This window comes from Natator depressus, chromosome 9, assembly GCF_965152275.1.
Source record: "Natator depressus isolate rNatDep1 chromosome 9, rNatDep2.hap1, whole genome shotgun sequence".
Lineage (NCBI taxonomy): Eukaryota > Metazoa > Chordata > Testudines > Cheloniidae > Natator > Natator depressus.
This window is the reverse complement of record NC_134242.1, coordinates 1,560,776-1,577,658: the sequence shown is the minus strand read 5'-3', so window position 1 is coordinate 1,577,658 and position 16,883 is coordinate 1,560,776. Positions and strand designations below refer to the sequence as shown.

The 16,883-nt window shown below is 40.1% G+C and overlaps 1 protein-coding gene across 1 annotated transcript in view; it reads right to left on the bottom strand.

Annotated features, from left to right (window-relative positions):
- Window positions 1–16,883, bottom strand: part of ATP13A3 (ATPase 13A3) — a 126,429-nt gene that overhangs the window by 6,573 nt on the left and 102,973 nt on the right. Inside the window, exons 22-32 of the mRNA XM_074963319.1 lie at window positions 16,689–16,867; window positions 15,202–15,324; window positions 15,033–15,112; window positions 14,071–14,113; window positions 13,855–13,964; window positions 12,268–12,364; window positions 10,930–11,002; window positions 9,014–9,191; window positions 7,338–7,525; window positions 5,883–5,971; window positions 5,291–5,371 (exon numbers count right to left, since the gene is read on the bottom strand). Of these exons, the coding sequence (XP_074819420.1) occupies window positions 5,291–5,371; window positions 5,883–5,971; window positions 7,338–7,525; window positions 9,014–9,191; window positions 10,930–11,002; window positions 12,268–12,364; window positions 13,855–13,964; window positions 14,071–14,113; window positions 15,033–15,112; window positions 15,202–15,324; window positions 16,689–16,867 (1,241 nt within the window). The remainder of the gene's footprint in view (window positions 1–5,290; window positions 5,372–5,882; window positions 5,972–7,337; window positions 7,526–9,013; window positions 9,192–10,929; window positions 11,003–12,267; window positions 12,365–13,854; window positions 13,965–14,070; window positions 14,114–15,032; window positions 15,113–15,201; window positions 15,325–16,688; window positions 16,868–16,883) is intronic.

Genomic DNA, 16,883 nt, shown 5'->3' with positions numbered 1-16,883 from the left:
ATTTTAAGAATCCCCAATAAGCACTGCAAGTTCTAAGGAAGCTTTGAATTAAGATTCTTTTCTCAAATCATGTTTTGCATTCTGATTAGTCTGATCTTTTGGGTATATATTTAGCAGTGTTGATCACAGTCCAAAGTTAGTTATTAGGTTTCAGGGGGCATAGGTGTGGATGCTATGCTCAGAGGCAGAGGAAACTGGTGAGTGGTGTGTTTGGTCTGTCTGTTCTCCAGGAAGGTTGCATGGCTGGGCTGTGGACCCCTGACCAGGCTAGGTGAGACAGGTCTGTCTGTGTCGCAGTGAGGGCAGTGTGGCTGTAACCCTGTTGTCTTTGAACAGACCCAGGGTTTGAAGTGTCAGAGGTTAACCCTGGCCTGCTAAAGAGTGGGTAGAGCTGAGCAGTGAAGCTTAGTATATAGTCAGTTGCCAGGTGAACTCCTGAGGTAGGCAAATAAGAGTGACAAGCTGGTGAGTTTTGGAGGGAGTCTGGCTCCTTCTGTTGAAGGTATAGCTCTACTCCACGTAGCAAATATGGACCACAAGGAAACAACTGTGTCCTGCCTCAGACATGCTATGTTTACTTTTCTGTCAGAAGACCAAATAGATCTCTAGTGCATGAATGCAAGCTGGTGGCCATGCTACAGGAGAAAATACGTGGTCTGGAAGCACAAGTTTCAACACCTCTTTGACAACCACATTTGGAAATCACTACTACAGACACGACAAGGGGAAGAGTCTGTGAAAGGAGAACTGGAAAGAACAGAAACCAGAGAAATGGGCTGACCAAGAGCAGAGAGAAAACCAGGAGGTATTCAACCCAGCTAAAAGTCCTCATTCGGTATCAGGTACACAGTGAAGCAACTACAGAGGAACCTGTCTCCGGAGTAACAGAACAGAAAGCTAAAAGGGACATGCCTCATGGGCACCCTTGCATTATGAAGCAAGCAGCTATAAAGATAGGGTTTTCACCTGTCTCTAGAAGGCAAACAATCCCCACCAGTGACTCCATATGAAGAGTGGACACAGAATTTAGCAAAGGACACAAGGAGAGCAGGATGGTATGCTGTCACCCCAGGGCGAAAATATGAAATGTAAGTGCAAGAAGGATGGGGTTATTAAATCTTCTGGCAAGTCTCCACTGGTGGGGATACACACTGGTTCCAAAGCTATGGCATCCCACAGATTGCAGAAAACTTCAGGGATCTTGGAAGGGAGCTGAAGAGGAGGAACGTCCAAGTTATCTTCTTGGAGAGACTTCCAGTCCCACAAGCAACAGAAGGCAGAAAATATTGGATGTGAACCATAGACAGTGCAACTGATATGAAGCTGAAGGTTTGGATTTGTGGAGGACTGGGCCATATTCCAGTGGGAGACAGAGCTATATGAATGGGACCAGCATGCATCTCACAGGCAGCTAATCATCTTGCTTCGAGACCAACTGGAGCCGATGAGGGGGAGAGGGTATTAAACCAACACCACAAGGGACAGGTGCTAAGGGGGCAAATGCGGTATTAACTCAAACTCAGTGTGTCATTAACAAATTGAACAGATGTGAAAATGTGAAGAGCATACTGCTTTTATACCAATGCTAGGAGTCAAGGTAAAAAGTAGGAAGAAGTGGAAATTCTCACTGATGAGAAGAAATTTTAGATAAGTGGCTTTACTGGAATCTGCTGGATGATGCACATGATTGGAAGGTTAAAATCACGGGTTATAAACCTGTTTAGGACAGACAAAGAGGGTAAGGGGGGAGGGGAGGATCTGATATTACATTAAAGGAACCATTACCTGTTTCAGAGTTATTGTTAACTCAGAGACATTGGCTCTTGAAAGCATATCGATCCATGTGCTAACTAACAAAGCCCAGGAGGGCTCCATGGAGGATCTGTTGTTACAGAACATCAAACCAGCAAACAGGATGAGTTATTCCTCCTTAAATACTGGTCTTTAACGTGCGGAAATAAAAGTTGTGTTGTTATGGGGTCCTTCAGCGTGGGAGACACTTGCCAGCAGAGGCCGCTCAAGACAATCTGCCATCTTCAGCAAAACTTCCGTGTGCGGCTCCCCTCCTCATTGGCCTCAGGACGCAGGTTTGGCCTGGCTGCTCCACAATCATGACCACAGATTTGGTGGCCAGCCCAAATTTGTGTGAGTGGTGTTGCAAGCTTGTGCGTTAGGTCACAATGCCACTCACTCAAATTTGGCCCGGCCACCCCTCCATCATGACTGAGGGAGGACTGGCCAAATCAGCCACCCTCGGCAGCAGCCTAGTTTGCTTACAGCTAGAGTTGTCCCTGCATACTGGAGATCTCCTCCAGCCAGTCACAAAACACATATTCGTTTCTAAAAATTGTAGATGATCATTTTTTAAACACAAAGGGTATTGCACCCAATGAGGTAATGCTTTTGGACTTCATTATGACAGAACTATGAATTAATCACTGGACTGGGAAGTTGGTGGTTGCCTAGGGACTACTGCTCATGACTTGATTACATTTAATATGAGCAAATAGAGGACAGTCCGAACCAGTGATGTAAATATTTGGTGCTTCAAAAGGGCTAATTTCTCAAAGCTGAGGACAATAGAGCAAAATTGATTGCGAGGAAAATTTTAGATAGAAAAATGTGACGGAAAATTGGGAGTTCTTAAGGAAGTTTATTAGATGGGCAAAAAGTTATGATGCTACAATCAAGAAACATGACAACTTGGTTGAAAGCCCATCCTGGTTCAGTGACAAAGTACATCGGCAGTTCAAAATAAAAAAGCAACAAACAACAAATAGCAAATGAGGGAAGCAGATAGCAATTAATATAAATGAGAAGTTATGAAGTGCAGAACATTGATAAGGGAAGCTAAAGATGTCAGGGAAAATTCTGTGGCTATAACACTAGCAGCGCTAACGACAATAAGGAGTTTTAGAAAATTAGCAACAAAAAAAATCCTAGCATTTGTACAGGCCTATTATTAAATGGAAATGGTAAAACTGTTAATAATGAAATGTATGCAGAAAAAGAAGTGCTAAATAATTTCTTCTGTTCTGGATTTGAGAAAGGAAGATGATGTTTCACATGAGGATGAAGAAGTACTTTCAAACCAAGGGGGATGTCAGACAATATCTATGAGAGATAAATAATTTTAAATCAGCAGGTCTGGATAACTTGTACCAAAGAGTACTAAAAGAGCTGGCTGAGAAGATCTCTGGCCCACTTATGTACCTTTTTAACAAGTCTTTGAACACCAGGGAAATTCTAGAAGACAGGAAGAATGCTAATGTTGTCTCAATATTCAAAAAGGACAAGTGGGATGATGCAGGTAATTACAGACTAGTTAGCCTGACATCAAACTCAGGTAAAATAATGGCAAAGCCGATATGGGATTCAATTGATAAAGAATTAAAGGATGGAAATATGATTTTAAAATTGGCACTATCAATAAAACACAACGTAAATGAATTAAGTGGCGGCTAACTGACAGATATTAAAAAGCAGTCATCAATGGGGAATCATTAGGGCCCTACCAAATTCACGGTCCATTTTGGTCAATTTCACAGTCATAGGACTTTTTTAAATCGTAAATTTAATAATTTCAGCTATTTAAATCTGAAATTCAATAGGTGTTGTAATTTTAGGGGTCCTGACCCATAAAGGAGTTGGGGGTTAGGGGGGGTCACAAGATTATTGTAGGAGGGGTTGTGGTACTGCTACTCTCACCTTCTGCGCTGCTGCCTGCAGAGCTGGGCCCTCGGTCAGCAGCCACCGCTCTCCAGCAGCCCAGCTCTGAAGGCAGCAGCGCAGAAGTAAGGGTGGCATTACTGCGACCCCCACTACAATAACCTTGTGACCCTCTGCAACTCCCTTTTGGGTCAGGACCTGCAATTTGAGAAACGCTGGTCTTCCCTGTGACATCTGTATAGTATAGCATAAAAGCACACAAAAGACCATATTTCACTGTCCAAGATGCGTTTTTCATGAATTTGGTAGGGTCCTAGGAATAATTATTAAATGGGATGCTTCTAGTGGGGCTCCAGAGGGATCAGTACTAGACCCAATTTTTTCAACATTTTCATCAATGATCTGGAACTAAATATAAAGTTACTGCTGATAAAATTTGCAGATGACACAAAGATTGGCAGAGTAGTATATAATAAGGACGGGACAGTCCTAGAGAGCAATCTGGGTCACTTGGTAAACTGGGCCCATTCAAACAAAACAGATTTTAATACAACCAAATACAAAGTTCTCTCTCTAGGAATAAGAAATACAGGCTATCTTTACAGAATGCAGCAACTCTAAAAGGATTTAGGGGACAAACAGCTGAGCATGAGCTGCCAGTGTGATACTGTGGAAGAAAGGACTAATATGATCCTTGGATGTATAAACAGGGGAGCAATAAGTAGGAGTAAGGAGGATATTTTACCTCTGTATATAGCATTGGTGAGACCAATACTGGAATATGGCGTACATTTATGGTGGCCACATTTTTAAAATGACGTTTAAAAAATTGAAGATGATGCAGAAAAGAGCCACAAAGATGATTCAAGAAAATGCTTTACAATGAGATATTTAAAGAGCACAATCTGTTTAGCTAATCAAAAAGAAGAGAGGTGACAATTACGGTGTGTAAGCACCTTCGGGGGAAAAAATACCAGGTATGAAAGGACTTTACACTAGTAGCGAATGGCAAGACAAGAGCCAGTGGCTGGAAATGGAACCCAGACAAGCACAACGTAGAAGTTAGACACACATTTTTAACAGAGGATGATTAACCACTGAAACAAATTATCAAGGGAAGTGGTGGATTCTCCGTCTCTTGATCTCTTCAAATCAAGATTGAAGTAGTTCTGGAAGATATGCTTGAGCCAAACCCAATTTACTGGGCTCAATACAAGGGTAACTGGGTGAAATTTAATGTGATATGTAGGAGGTCAGACTAGAGGATCTAATGGTCCCTTCCACTGTTAAACTATGAGTCACACTTGTGACCCAGCATAAGGATAGTGACACACACCCTAAAAAAAAATTAAATGGCAGAAGTCTGTGTTGAACATAGTTCACTGGTGCTGTACATTACGCTGAATTCAATAACAATGCTTAACTCAATTATTCACATTATTTCTTATTTTATTAATTATCTGTATTATGAAACTTTAAACTTTGTGGCCTTAACCTTGCCTGAAAATACATTAGAAATAGAAACAAAACTGTATTCCATCAGCATTTTATATAGGATGTACTTGTACCCCAGGAAAAGGCTACACGGAAAAAAACCCACTTGTTAATCTGAGCTACTTACCTCCACCAAGATGGATACAATTGCATTGATGATGATAATGACGAGAATTGTTATACGCCACGGATATGGTACACAAACTAGCTGCAAGACAAAGTTATCACAGGTGAACACTGTCCACTGTATGCATCGAGCAGTTACACACAAAAAATTGTGTACATATGAAATAAAGCAAATTTGAAACAAGCTTGGTTGTAAACCTTGAATTCTAACTCCTATTTTATTACTTACACACGACTCTTTGTGATAGGGCAGATAATGCTTATCTGCAGAGTGCACTGGGTACTATTACCTCTCATTCTACAGTATCTTGTTGAGAAAGTGTTAAGGGTTTTAAACACATGCTTCTTCTGCATTAATTAAATCGAAAGGGAATTTTTTTTTTTTAAATAAAAATTTTAAAATGGTGAGACCAAATTTTATCTGGTTCTCATTTGACTCTATAGGTATATGCCAGATTTTCATTAGGCTCGCCTTCTGGTAGAATTTGAACTCTAACTTTCAATCTAGCCAATGGGAACTTTAGACTGGAAGAGAAACCAGCCAACTTAGTTTATGAGGTATAAAGCGTATACACCTGCTTGCTGAATCTTACCTCAAGAAACCTGTCAATGGATTCAACTGGATACAACATGATGAATAATGTGAAGATATAAATAACTATCACAGATATAACAAACAGAACTGTAAAAAGAAAAAGAGAAATACAACTTTAAACATACTGTCACTCTTAGCTTTTGCATATATATCTATTACAATAACCCCTAAACAATAGTTCACAAAATGTATTTTTCATCGGTAGACCATATACAAGTACATATTACATTAAACAGTTTTGGATTTCTCTCCTGTAAAATTATATTGCAATGATTTTATTGTATATGCAAAAAAGCCACCTTAAACATCTGGTTAATTCTCATTAATTTATTAAAACAATGCATCTTATGTGACACTTAACTTACAAGAAGTTTTCCCCTTTCACAACAACAGAATATAAACCTCAAAGCACATTGCAATGGTGGATATAATCCTCATTTCACTTTAGTGCGTGTGCACACACGTGTATATATTACTTCATTAACTGTATATGTATATTTTTTCTCCATTAACCTTCTAAAACAATATATACCCATACACATAATTTTAGATAAATATAAAATGACTAAATTACAGGAGTTCAAATCAACCACTGCCCTAACAACAAAAAGTTACAGATTTTAGATTACACTTTTTTGCTCTCCCAAGAAAAGACCATATTTAAAATGTAAGTTTTGAGGCCTATAATGCAGACCAGAATCTTTCAGAATTCTGAAAAACATTAAAGCAACTGAATCTAAATCTAAAAAATCTGAATGTGAGATTTCTAAACACATAAAACTATCTTAAGGATATTAGCAAGCAGATTTTAGCGTATGCAGCAAGCACACAGTCCCCACAGATTTAAGAAAAGTGAAAAATGTTATTATTCCATGTCTTAAACAAAACAGCAGTAGAATGCAGGAGTATTCTGCTACCAAAATCATTGAGTCAATAGAGAAACCTCATTCAATACAGTGGTAATGACTGTATTTAGGTGGTTTTCCCAGAGAGAGCATACCATTCACATTTCATGCATTTTACTTTGGAAAAAAAGTTAAAATTTGTAGCACGTGACAATTTCTGCATTAACCTTCCCAAATTCCCAGATTTCAGAGTAGCAGCCATGTTAGTCTGTATTCACAAAAAGAAAAGGAGGACTTGTGGCACCTTAGAGACTAACCCATTTATTTGAGCATAAGCTTTCGTGAGCTACAGCTCACTGCATCGGATGCATACTGAGGAAATCTTGACTATTCTATAATACTGCCCCATCTATTTTCACCTGAGAAACTATCCCCTCCCTCTTCTCTTGGGGGAACCCCACATTCTTGCAGCAGCAAATCTGTTACTGCAAAAGCAGCACAACATGCACCTAAACAAATGTGCTAAGTGAACAAAATATGCCTCCTGTAATTTGGAATTCTTACTTAGAAAAATACAGAGGAATTGTATATAATGAGAAGAGACTTACCATTTTTGTAGCAAGGCTGTCTAAAGGGCTTCCCTTTAGAAAAGACAATTGCCACTATGAGGTACTGAAAGCTGGAGATAAAGAACACTGTTGTGTTTTCATAGTTTTTGATATTGTGCTCATCATGAAGAGTCTCATTCTCATGTTGCGAGGAACTGGTGTTTGTGGCTGCTGATAAGTTACATGCACTGCAACACAGAAGAACATTCAACACGGAGTCAAAGTCGAGGATTACAGTAAGTTTGAGCCTTGTCTTTATTGTGAAAATAATTCCAGTATAAATGGCTACAGAGGTTATGGTGGGTATATTTTAGACATTTTACGACAGTTAACGAAGTAATTCAGAAAGGCCTTTGTGTCAGGTGGTGACTGAGGTCATGAACTGGAGTTTCTTTTGTGCCCCGTGAGTTCTGAATTCTTCCGTGTTTCCATTGTGTCAGCTAGTGATACGAATTGTATAGGACTTATTGTTCTACTGTCTGTAAAGGCTGCAGTAAGTGAATTTTACAAGCTGAAAAATAAACAAAGCGAGACTGGTATAAATAACGGCCTGTAGCCGTTATTTATACGCCACGGATATGGTACACAAACTAGCTGCAAGACAAAGTTTTCACAGGTGAACACTGTCCACTGTATGCATTGAGCAGTTACACACAAAAAATTGTGTACATATGAAATAAAGCAAATTTGAAACAAGCTTGGTTGTAAACTTTGAATTCTAACTCCTATTTTATTACTTAAACACGACTCTTTGTGATAGGGCAGATAATGCTGCTGCTTCATAACAGGATGATAGAACTTCTCTATTACAGAGCAGAAAAAAGTTGGATCTGAAAATTGCTCTGAAGTTCAGGGCTCCAGTGCAGACCCACTTCTACTAATATGAACAACTGGAAGTAATTGCTAAGACTCTATCTTAGCACATCAGACTATCATACAAAGATGATTACTTTCCCTTCCTTTCCACCCTCCACACAGTGATGTAAACGTTGATAGTCCATCTCTGATGGTTTCTTGTGGTCCCTGCAGCCATTCCTTATAAGGGGGTCATAGAACTCCCCCAGTACATTATCTTCAACCCTCAGAATATGGTACCGTAGTGTTCTACACGGTGGTACTGCAGCTCAGTGAAACTTCTTCTGTACTTCACCTCTAGCATCCCAATCCCATAACACATGCTTCACTAATCCTCCTAACCCGAACAAAATGAAGCCCATTACACCGCTGGCCCCGATCTAACTTCCTGAGCATGAGAAGATTATTCCTCTTCCTCCTAGAGGGCAAATCATCTCTCACTCTCTGCTCACCTTGCAGCATCCCCAACCCTTTGCCAATTCTTCCACACACCATATCCTGACCATCTGACATGACCCCACCTTTCCCTACTGGTCCCCACATGAATCTTACAGGCAGCAGGGAAGAGGGAGACCTCCAGTTCTGTGAAAGAGGCTGTCAGGGCAAGCTGAGGCCCACTCAAGGCAAGAATCCCGTTGTAGTTTGATTCCAAGAAATCAGAAGCCTTTTCTCCTTCCATGGCAAGGAAAACTGCACATTAGCCAGTTGCCATGTGAAAGGCACCTTGGAATTTGCTAGTTACCAAAGGGCATTAAAATATTTATAAACCATTCCCCCTAATCAGTGTTACCATATTCTGTATTTACCAGTGTACAACTTACTCTGACTGTGTGGTCCAGGGCTCATACCAGGGTTGTTGTTTGACCCAAATAAATCCTATGGTTTGGAAACTCAGGCAGGTGATAATCTGAGACAGAACTGAGCAGAGAAGTTGACCTGAGATGAGACCTGAAGGTGGCCTTTGTGCAACAAGCTCCTTCCAAGCGGAATTTAAACTCACTGTATTGGGAGAAAGACAATCAAGGAGTTTATAATCTGCACATTTCCAACTATTATTTTGTTTAACTTCTATGGAATTAGGGTATGTGTACGCTAGGAGGTCTGGGTATGATTCCCCTGCTCCTGTACCATACCACGCTAGCTCTCCTCGGGCTCGCAAGAGGATAAGTAGCCACGTTAGCACAAATAGTAGCTGCCTAAAACTGGGGGGTAAGCACTTGGCATGGTTCAGCCATGCCTCTGGGCTACCATGACTACACAGCTGTTTATACTCACACAGGCTTGATGAGAGCTAGTACAAGTATGCGTACGCAACCCGGGGACTCTCACCCCTACCTCGTAGCCTAGACAAAGCTTCAGAATGTTCTGCTTGAGACTTTCAGATATTTGCATTGTCCCAAATTGCTTTGGTGGTTCTGAGTCCTAGTAACATGTATCAGTTTGCACAAGGCAGCATCTCGATAGAGATGGAGAAAACCAGCCTCCCATTGGCTAACCCAGCCTTGTGGCACCCAGGGCAGCCAAGGAACAGGAGGCCAGAGTAGCAGCAGAGGTAGACCAGCCTTCCCATCTTCATGGCACCTGTAAGAATCAGCAGCAATTACAGGTTCCCGGTCTTTGTCTTGAGACAGTATACCTCAATTTCAAGAGCAATAGTTCTTCTGCTAAAATCCCCTGAGCTAATCACTATCTGCTTGCTTTACAAGTGTGGATAAATACATATGCCTACAGCACAAGTGAGATTGTAATCTCTTGTGCATAAAAAAAAATCCATCTGTGAAAATGTAAACAACAAAGTGTAATGGCACCATGATCTTTTGGATGAAATGAGCCGTAACTCTTTAAATAATGCCTACTCGCTATTGGTCAAATTTCAGCCTCACTGTACTGCCAAAAGCTGCATTCATGACATCATGACTGCTAATCAACTCTGTGTGGTGACACAACGTCACATACTGAGCTCACTCCGATTTAGTGCAATACTTCAGCATTAGATTTTCTAATTCATACACTGTTTTGGGGATTATTCCCATGGTTTGTTCACCCTTTTCTCCTACATTCCCTTAAGGAGCGACCGACATAAGTGGCATCTCTCTCTCGTGGGATAGGAAGGGAAGGAGAGAATGAGGTTCTTGTGCCCTTCCTGCCGGTGTGTGTCAGGTGGGAGGCGGGGCGGGGGGGAAGAAGGTCAGTCCCTTCTCCTACCCATCCCCAGTGCGCAGAGACTGGGAGAACATCTGACAATGAATCAGTAACTACTGAATGAAAGCAGAAATCACACAAAAAAAAGCACAAGGGCCACAAGAGACCTATGGCTGCCCAAGGACAACCAGGAATATACTTACTGGCATGGCAGACATAACTAACAATGTACATTTAGACCATTTACATGAACAATTGGATTCAAAACAAGAAGTAACAGATTTTTTACCTTCGGGGTTTTTTTAAATAACCCCATCTCCCTCCCATGCTATAGCTACATGCAGAACTGTAGAAGAAAGATGCAGGGGGACACCTGTCAGAAATGTGTGTACTTTATCATTTAGTTGACTCATACTTTTGAGATGGAGCCTTTACAGCTACCAAACCACAAGTCATTTTGATGGTTAATAGGAATATTTAACAAGATGCTAAAAAGTATGTGCTCGAGACACACATTTGCTCTTTTTTCCTAGTTAATTAAACAGCTGATTGCTAATCAAACAAAGCATGAGGAGTAATTCAGCACAATACTCACTGGTAAAGACAACCACCAAAATGATTGCCAGATCGATGAAAAGAAACTGGAAATCTCCTAAATTACTCAGGATCTGTACAGAAAACACAAGGGCAATATTACTCATTTTACAGCTTTTTAAAAAAATTCATCTACATGAATACTTGCACCGAAACTTTATAAACAATGGGTGAGTGTCCAAAGTCTGTGGGAGTCAGGAGTACTGTGCACAGGATCAAACCCTGTGGTACCAATGTACTGTATGACACTAAAGCATGCAGATTCAAATCAATTTCTAGGTAGTTTTTAAGTGTAAGTTGTTCTTTGGCCAGATTACAATGCTGCCTACACCCAGCAAACAAAGGCTATCTTAAACCCTGAAGTTCCCCAAGGGTTCTACACCAGAAAATCCCATTAATTTAATCACACAGCATATGGCTCAAAAGTTGCCACTCCAAAACTCCCTTACTACTAACTGGTATTCTGAATTAAAGATACAGAGGTGAATTAGCCAACAACAGTTAAAGTGGAGGGAATTTCCACTGAGGGCCTCTAAATTAAGTCATTTCTGCCAAAATACAGCCAACCCATTTTCTTCCCCACAACTCAGTATCTTCCAGTTGCTCTGTCTCCAGTTGTATGTCATTACTGACGTGCCATTTTGTTTACAGTATCATTCCTTTGGTAGTTGTTGATACCATGGCATGGTAACCAATGGAAAAACAGGTCTTCATTCTACACGTTCTGTTAGATTTTAGTATTTTATTGCTCTCTCTGGGTACATACCTCCATCACAGCAGTTCTGGGAGCCGTTATAACCTGATTTTGATTTTTTTGCCTTTAACAAACAGAAAATGTTACCACAGTATTCCTTATACTAACTACTGAGAAGGACATGAAATACTGTCAGGTTTCAGAGTAGCAGCCGTGTTAGTCTGTATTCGCAAAAAGAAAAGGAGTACTTGTGGCACCTTAGAGACTAACCAATTTATCCGAGCATAAGCTTTCATGAGCTACAGCTCACTTCATCGATGAAGTGAGCTGTAGCTCACGAAAGCTTATGCTCGAATAAATTGGTTAGTCTCTAAGCTGCCACTAGTACTCCTTTTCTTTTTATGAAATACTGTGAATACCATGGTAATGTTAGCTAGTCATCAAAGGCAAAATTGTAATATTTTTAGATGACCATTATATACATTATCTAGAGAACGAAGACATGATGAATCTTACCATAATCACCAAGCTCCCAAAGAAATTGACAGTACATTAATTTGCACCAGCCAGAGGTTAATTTGCTTATCTTAAGCCCTTTGAATTATATTTAATAATGTTTTAAGTGCTATATTGTCAAATACTCACAGAATATAGTAGGGTAACGCTGAAATACTGGATAATGCTGTACAAAGCCATAAACTTAAATACGCAAAAGGAAGTTATTAAAGCAGCACGGCCTTCCCTGTAAAAACAAATACATCCATATAACTAAAGCCATTTAAGCCAACAATTATAGCCTGGTTAGCAAAAAGATAGCTAGCACTGAACAGAATAGCCACGCAGTGAGATATTTTCAGCTAAAGATCGAAAGGTCAGAAACATGTAAAGAAACTGAAAAGAAAAAAAAGGGGAGGAGGGGGGTGAGAATACATTTGCTAGCTGAGAACATGCCATCTACAGAGAATCACCACATTTCTGCTTGATGCTGTTTAATTTTAAAAGGTTTACTGGAAAACCAATCAATAAATTAAAATGCACCTCTCTTCTAGGGTGGCACCTTTTTACTCAACAGACATGCTCTCTGTGAGCACCCAGAATCCCATCTGCTGACTTCGGGGACACACATTACTTCTGGTTTCAGAGTAGCAGCCATGTTAGTCTGTATTCACAAAAAGAAAAGGAGGACTTGTGGCACCTTAGAGACTAATAAATCTATTTGAGCGTAAGCTTTCGTCCAATGAAGTGAGCTGTAGCTCACGAAAGCTTACGCTCAAATAAACTTGTTAGTCTCTCAGGTGCCACAAGTACTTCTTTTCTTTTTACAATACTTCTGAGCACTTATTACAGACCTGCACAGCTGCAGCAGACCGAACCGGGTTCTATTCTGGCTTGTGCATCGGGAAAGTTGTTAGCCAAGCTCCAGTTGCTGGGACAAAAATCAGTTCTCAGCAACTCCATTTGAAACTTCAGTGGGTTTCCCCCAAAGTTATCGCTAAGGGCAGAAGTTGCCAGAAGAATTTTTAGTGCTGGTGATTATGCACAAGCAGGAAAGAACATTGCTTGCCTCTCAGACCCCAGGTTAAGTTTGCAGGGACTGACAACACCTAGAAAGAGACACCTTTATAAATGTAAACAGAGTAAATCTGGTCCAGCAATCATTGAGACAAACATGAAATCCCAAGTGCCTCCTTTACTGTCACTCTTCGGAGCAGAACTGCACTTCAGGGCATGAACAAAATCTGTGGCACAAACCACAGCTTTTTCAGTCCTGAATGGTCTCTCTCCAAGAGCACAGATATTAGAATTGTTGTTAAAGCTGCCCGTAAACGCCAAAAAATTAATCCTGATTTCTAATGGCAGAAAATCAATTAATTCTTAGGACATTTAATATACCTTCTTTGGATGACTAAAGGCTCACTCACAACTTTAAGGAAGAAATTAATTTTACATGGACAAAAATTGGGATAAGAACGTATGGGATCATTCTGTGGAAATACAATACATTACTCCCAGAGTGCCTTTACTAAAAGCGAAAAATATTACGGGTTATGTCTGATCCTCAGGATCCAAACTGGGCCCCTCTCATATCAAACAGGAAGTTAAACTGTGTATGGAGAAAAACAGGCTTTGATTTCATATTGCTGGCATGTAGGATATTGCAAGGCACACCGTGCTCTATCAACCACATCTACTAATGCAAAACAGTTTGTTGAAAATTCTGAGGTGTGTTACCTGATAAGGTTTGGCACACAGGAAATACTAGAAGTTCTGGAGGTGAATGGTGATGCCACAGAAGCCTCAAGTTCAGACAGTGATATACCACCATGGGCCTTCTTCAGTGCCTGCCAGTTATCATGAGGATAGTTAGAGATTTTTTAATAATCTTTTAGCTTTACAATTCACAATAATGTGACAATAGCTCCTTAAACAAAATAGAAGTGTACTTACACCACAGTCATTTGCACCATCTCCACACATGCCAACATAGTAACTATAAAAACCAGACAAGTGTCAGCATTCTACTTCATTCCATAACTGTAATACTTATTCCAATTATACTGAACACTTTTATACAACCTTACGCTTTCCAAGTGCTGTACAGACTTTAACAAATCCTCAGGATAGCAGATTATTACTATTATCATTATGTAGATAGGGAAACTGAGGCAGAAAAGTTAAGTGACTTGCCCCAGGTCAAGAAGCAAGCTATGGACAATGCCATAGCCAGGATTAGAACTCAGAAGTTTGTGACCACCTTTCCCATACTTAATCAACTGCACCATGCTGCCTCTAGAGCTTGGGAAAGGTGCATCTTGCAATATTTTATTACATATTTTTTCAACAAATTATTTCTAAGGTATCAGATGGAAACTATCACTAAAACTAGAAAAACCTACATCAGAGGAAAAAAAATACAGCTGCAAAAGTAAACCAGCCATTTGGCTAATCCCCTTTAAAAAACAAAGAAAAAGTAGGGGCCAATTTGACAGGACATGAATGATGGAACACACAGAATTCATCCCATAAATATTCACTTGTTTAATAAGATCCTCAGTTAATTTCTACTGAACTGTTCATCCTAAACCAAGTAACAAGATTTTTGATTATGCCTCAGAAACACACTGGTTAATTTAGGCTAAACTGATGCGCTGCCAAATTAAATCCTTCCGTTGCAACCTCCTGAAAAAGCAGCTATTTAAAAAAACTGTGTTTCACAGTCCTCCGAAAAATGACACTATTTTGGAAACAGCCCTATTAACGGTCCGATTAGCCAACTAAGATTTCATAGTCTAGCCTTTTTATCAGGCTAAATGTAAACAGCTCCAACAGTAAAATGCTCTGTTTTCACCTAAGAACATTTTTCTCACACACTACACACACAACGTTTTCAGAAACAAATAAATACTCACTCCACATTTTGTAACGCTTCCACTAGCTGGGTTTTCTGATCAGGTGCCATGCGGGCAAATACGGTGCCATGCAACACCAGCTGAAAGACAACAGATTTCTTACCAGCATTAGTCACAGTGCAAAATCTGCACATCCTCCAAAAGGCCAAACACCAGTCAGGTTACTAACCTTGGGCACAAGGTCCTGAAAATGCTCCAGTATCACTGCAAATGACTTTCCATTCATTGCAAAATGGTATTTAGTCAGCTGGAGGCCCTCAAGACTTTCATGGACCAATTTAATTGGAATATCCTGTATCAAAACAAGGAACTTTGGTTATTTTAGTCATAATATACTTACCCATATTCTTTATATTTTAAGACACTACACAAAGGACCAACAGAAGTAATATCTTTGGAAATATAGCTTTAATAAAGGTTGCTGAGAATTTTAATCTGAGCTGCAGGAAACCTTGTAAGATTAAATCACACTTATTTAATAGCAAAAATTCTATGGTTTATTACACAGTTAATTATAAATAAATATTTTAGAACAAGCCCTTTAATAAAAACAGATTTTTGATGTATGAAAGTCGCCTGCAGCCGCAGCACCACTCTACCAGTTATGTATTTAACATGTGTTTAGAGTAACATTTGATATTTTACTGCTGGTTGGTGTTTTAAAACGTAACGCAATAAGCAGAACTAGAGCATGCAGAGCCCCCGGGCACAAATGACATGGAGTCACAGGTCTCACATGTGAGGATGCTGCTGTGTCTGGGGCCGGTCTCTGCAGCTGGGCAGTGTTTTGCTGCTTTGGAAAGGTGGTCGTTCAGGACACTACCCTGCAGCACTGATGACAAATGGGGCTTTCCTTAGCTGACTCAAATGGGAATAAGATCAAGCTCGTAAATGGAGGCAATTTAACACGGTATAATATATCTTGGGGTGGTATCTTTATGCAGGCCAGTGTTCAGTAAAACTGTTGTCTTTGAGACAGGTTTCAATATATTTACGTTTTTCCCCCGAAGAGGACAAAACCCAGCACTTGAGTAGATCTGTTCCCTGAAGAGCAAAGTTCTGTTTCAATGTAATTTCATGATTTTAATGTGTGCACAGTGGTGTGAAGAGGAGAACAGCAGTATACATATTACTATCATTACAATCTCTCTCTCAGGTGTAGTTTACACTAAGGGCCTTAAAATGAGGCAGCTCTGCCACAGGTAGCTGATGGCTTCCCAACTACGCCGTGGGTTAGGATTTCGGTGTGCTGGCCAATGGACAGCTTCTGCAATAGAGAGGCACACCCTGCTGGCCAGCTGAGTGCATCTGACCCAGATTTCCTCAGATGGTCTCAGACAATTTTTCCAGACTGAAAATGAATCAACTTTGAGTTTTAGTTGTTAATTAAATCAAGCAGAGTTCAGTGAAAGATCAAATCATAGGAATTTGTTTCTTGAAACAGTTTGCGGTTCTAAGCCAGCCCCACATTGTGAATGGCAGAATTGTGCTGTACTTCTGGGATTGCACTTCGTTGCATTTTCATTGGTAAGTTAAGTAGTGCATTTATTATGACTTGTACAACTATGTACTAGAATAATTTAAGGAAACGAAATAAGTGAACCTAGTAGTAAACTCACGCTAACACTTGTTGAGATAAAGCAATGCAGAAATTACCTGTGAGTTAATGGCTGGTGATGAATTAGTGCATTTTGTGAAGGTATCTGCATAATGCCAGTTTACCCTGGCAACTTGCCCATCCTTTGGAGGTAGTGCTTCAGCAATAATGACCTTATCCTGAGGTAGAATCATTCCACAGTCTCTAGCCACAGAGACAGCAGTTAACATGTTATCACCTGTTAAGCAAGTAAA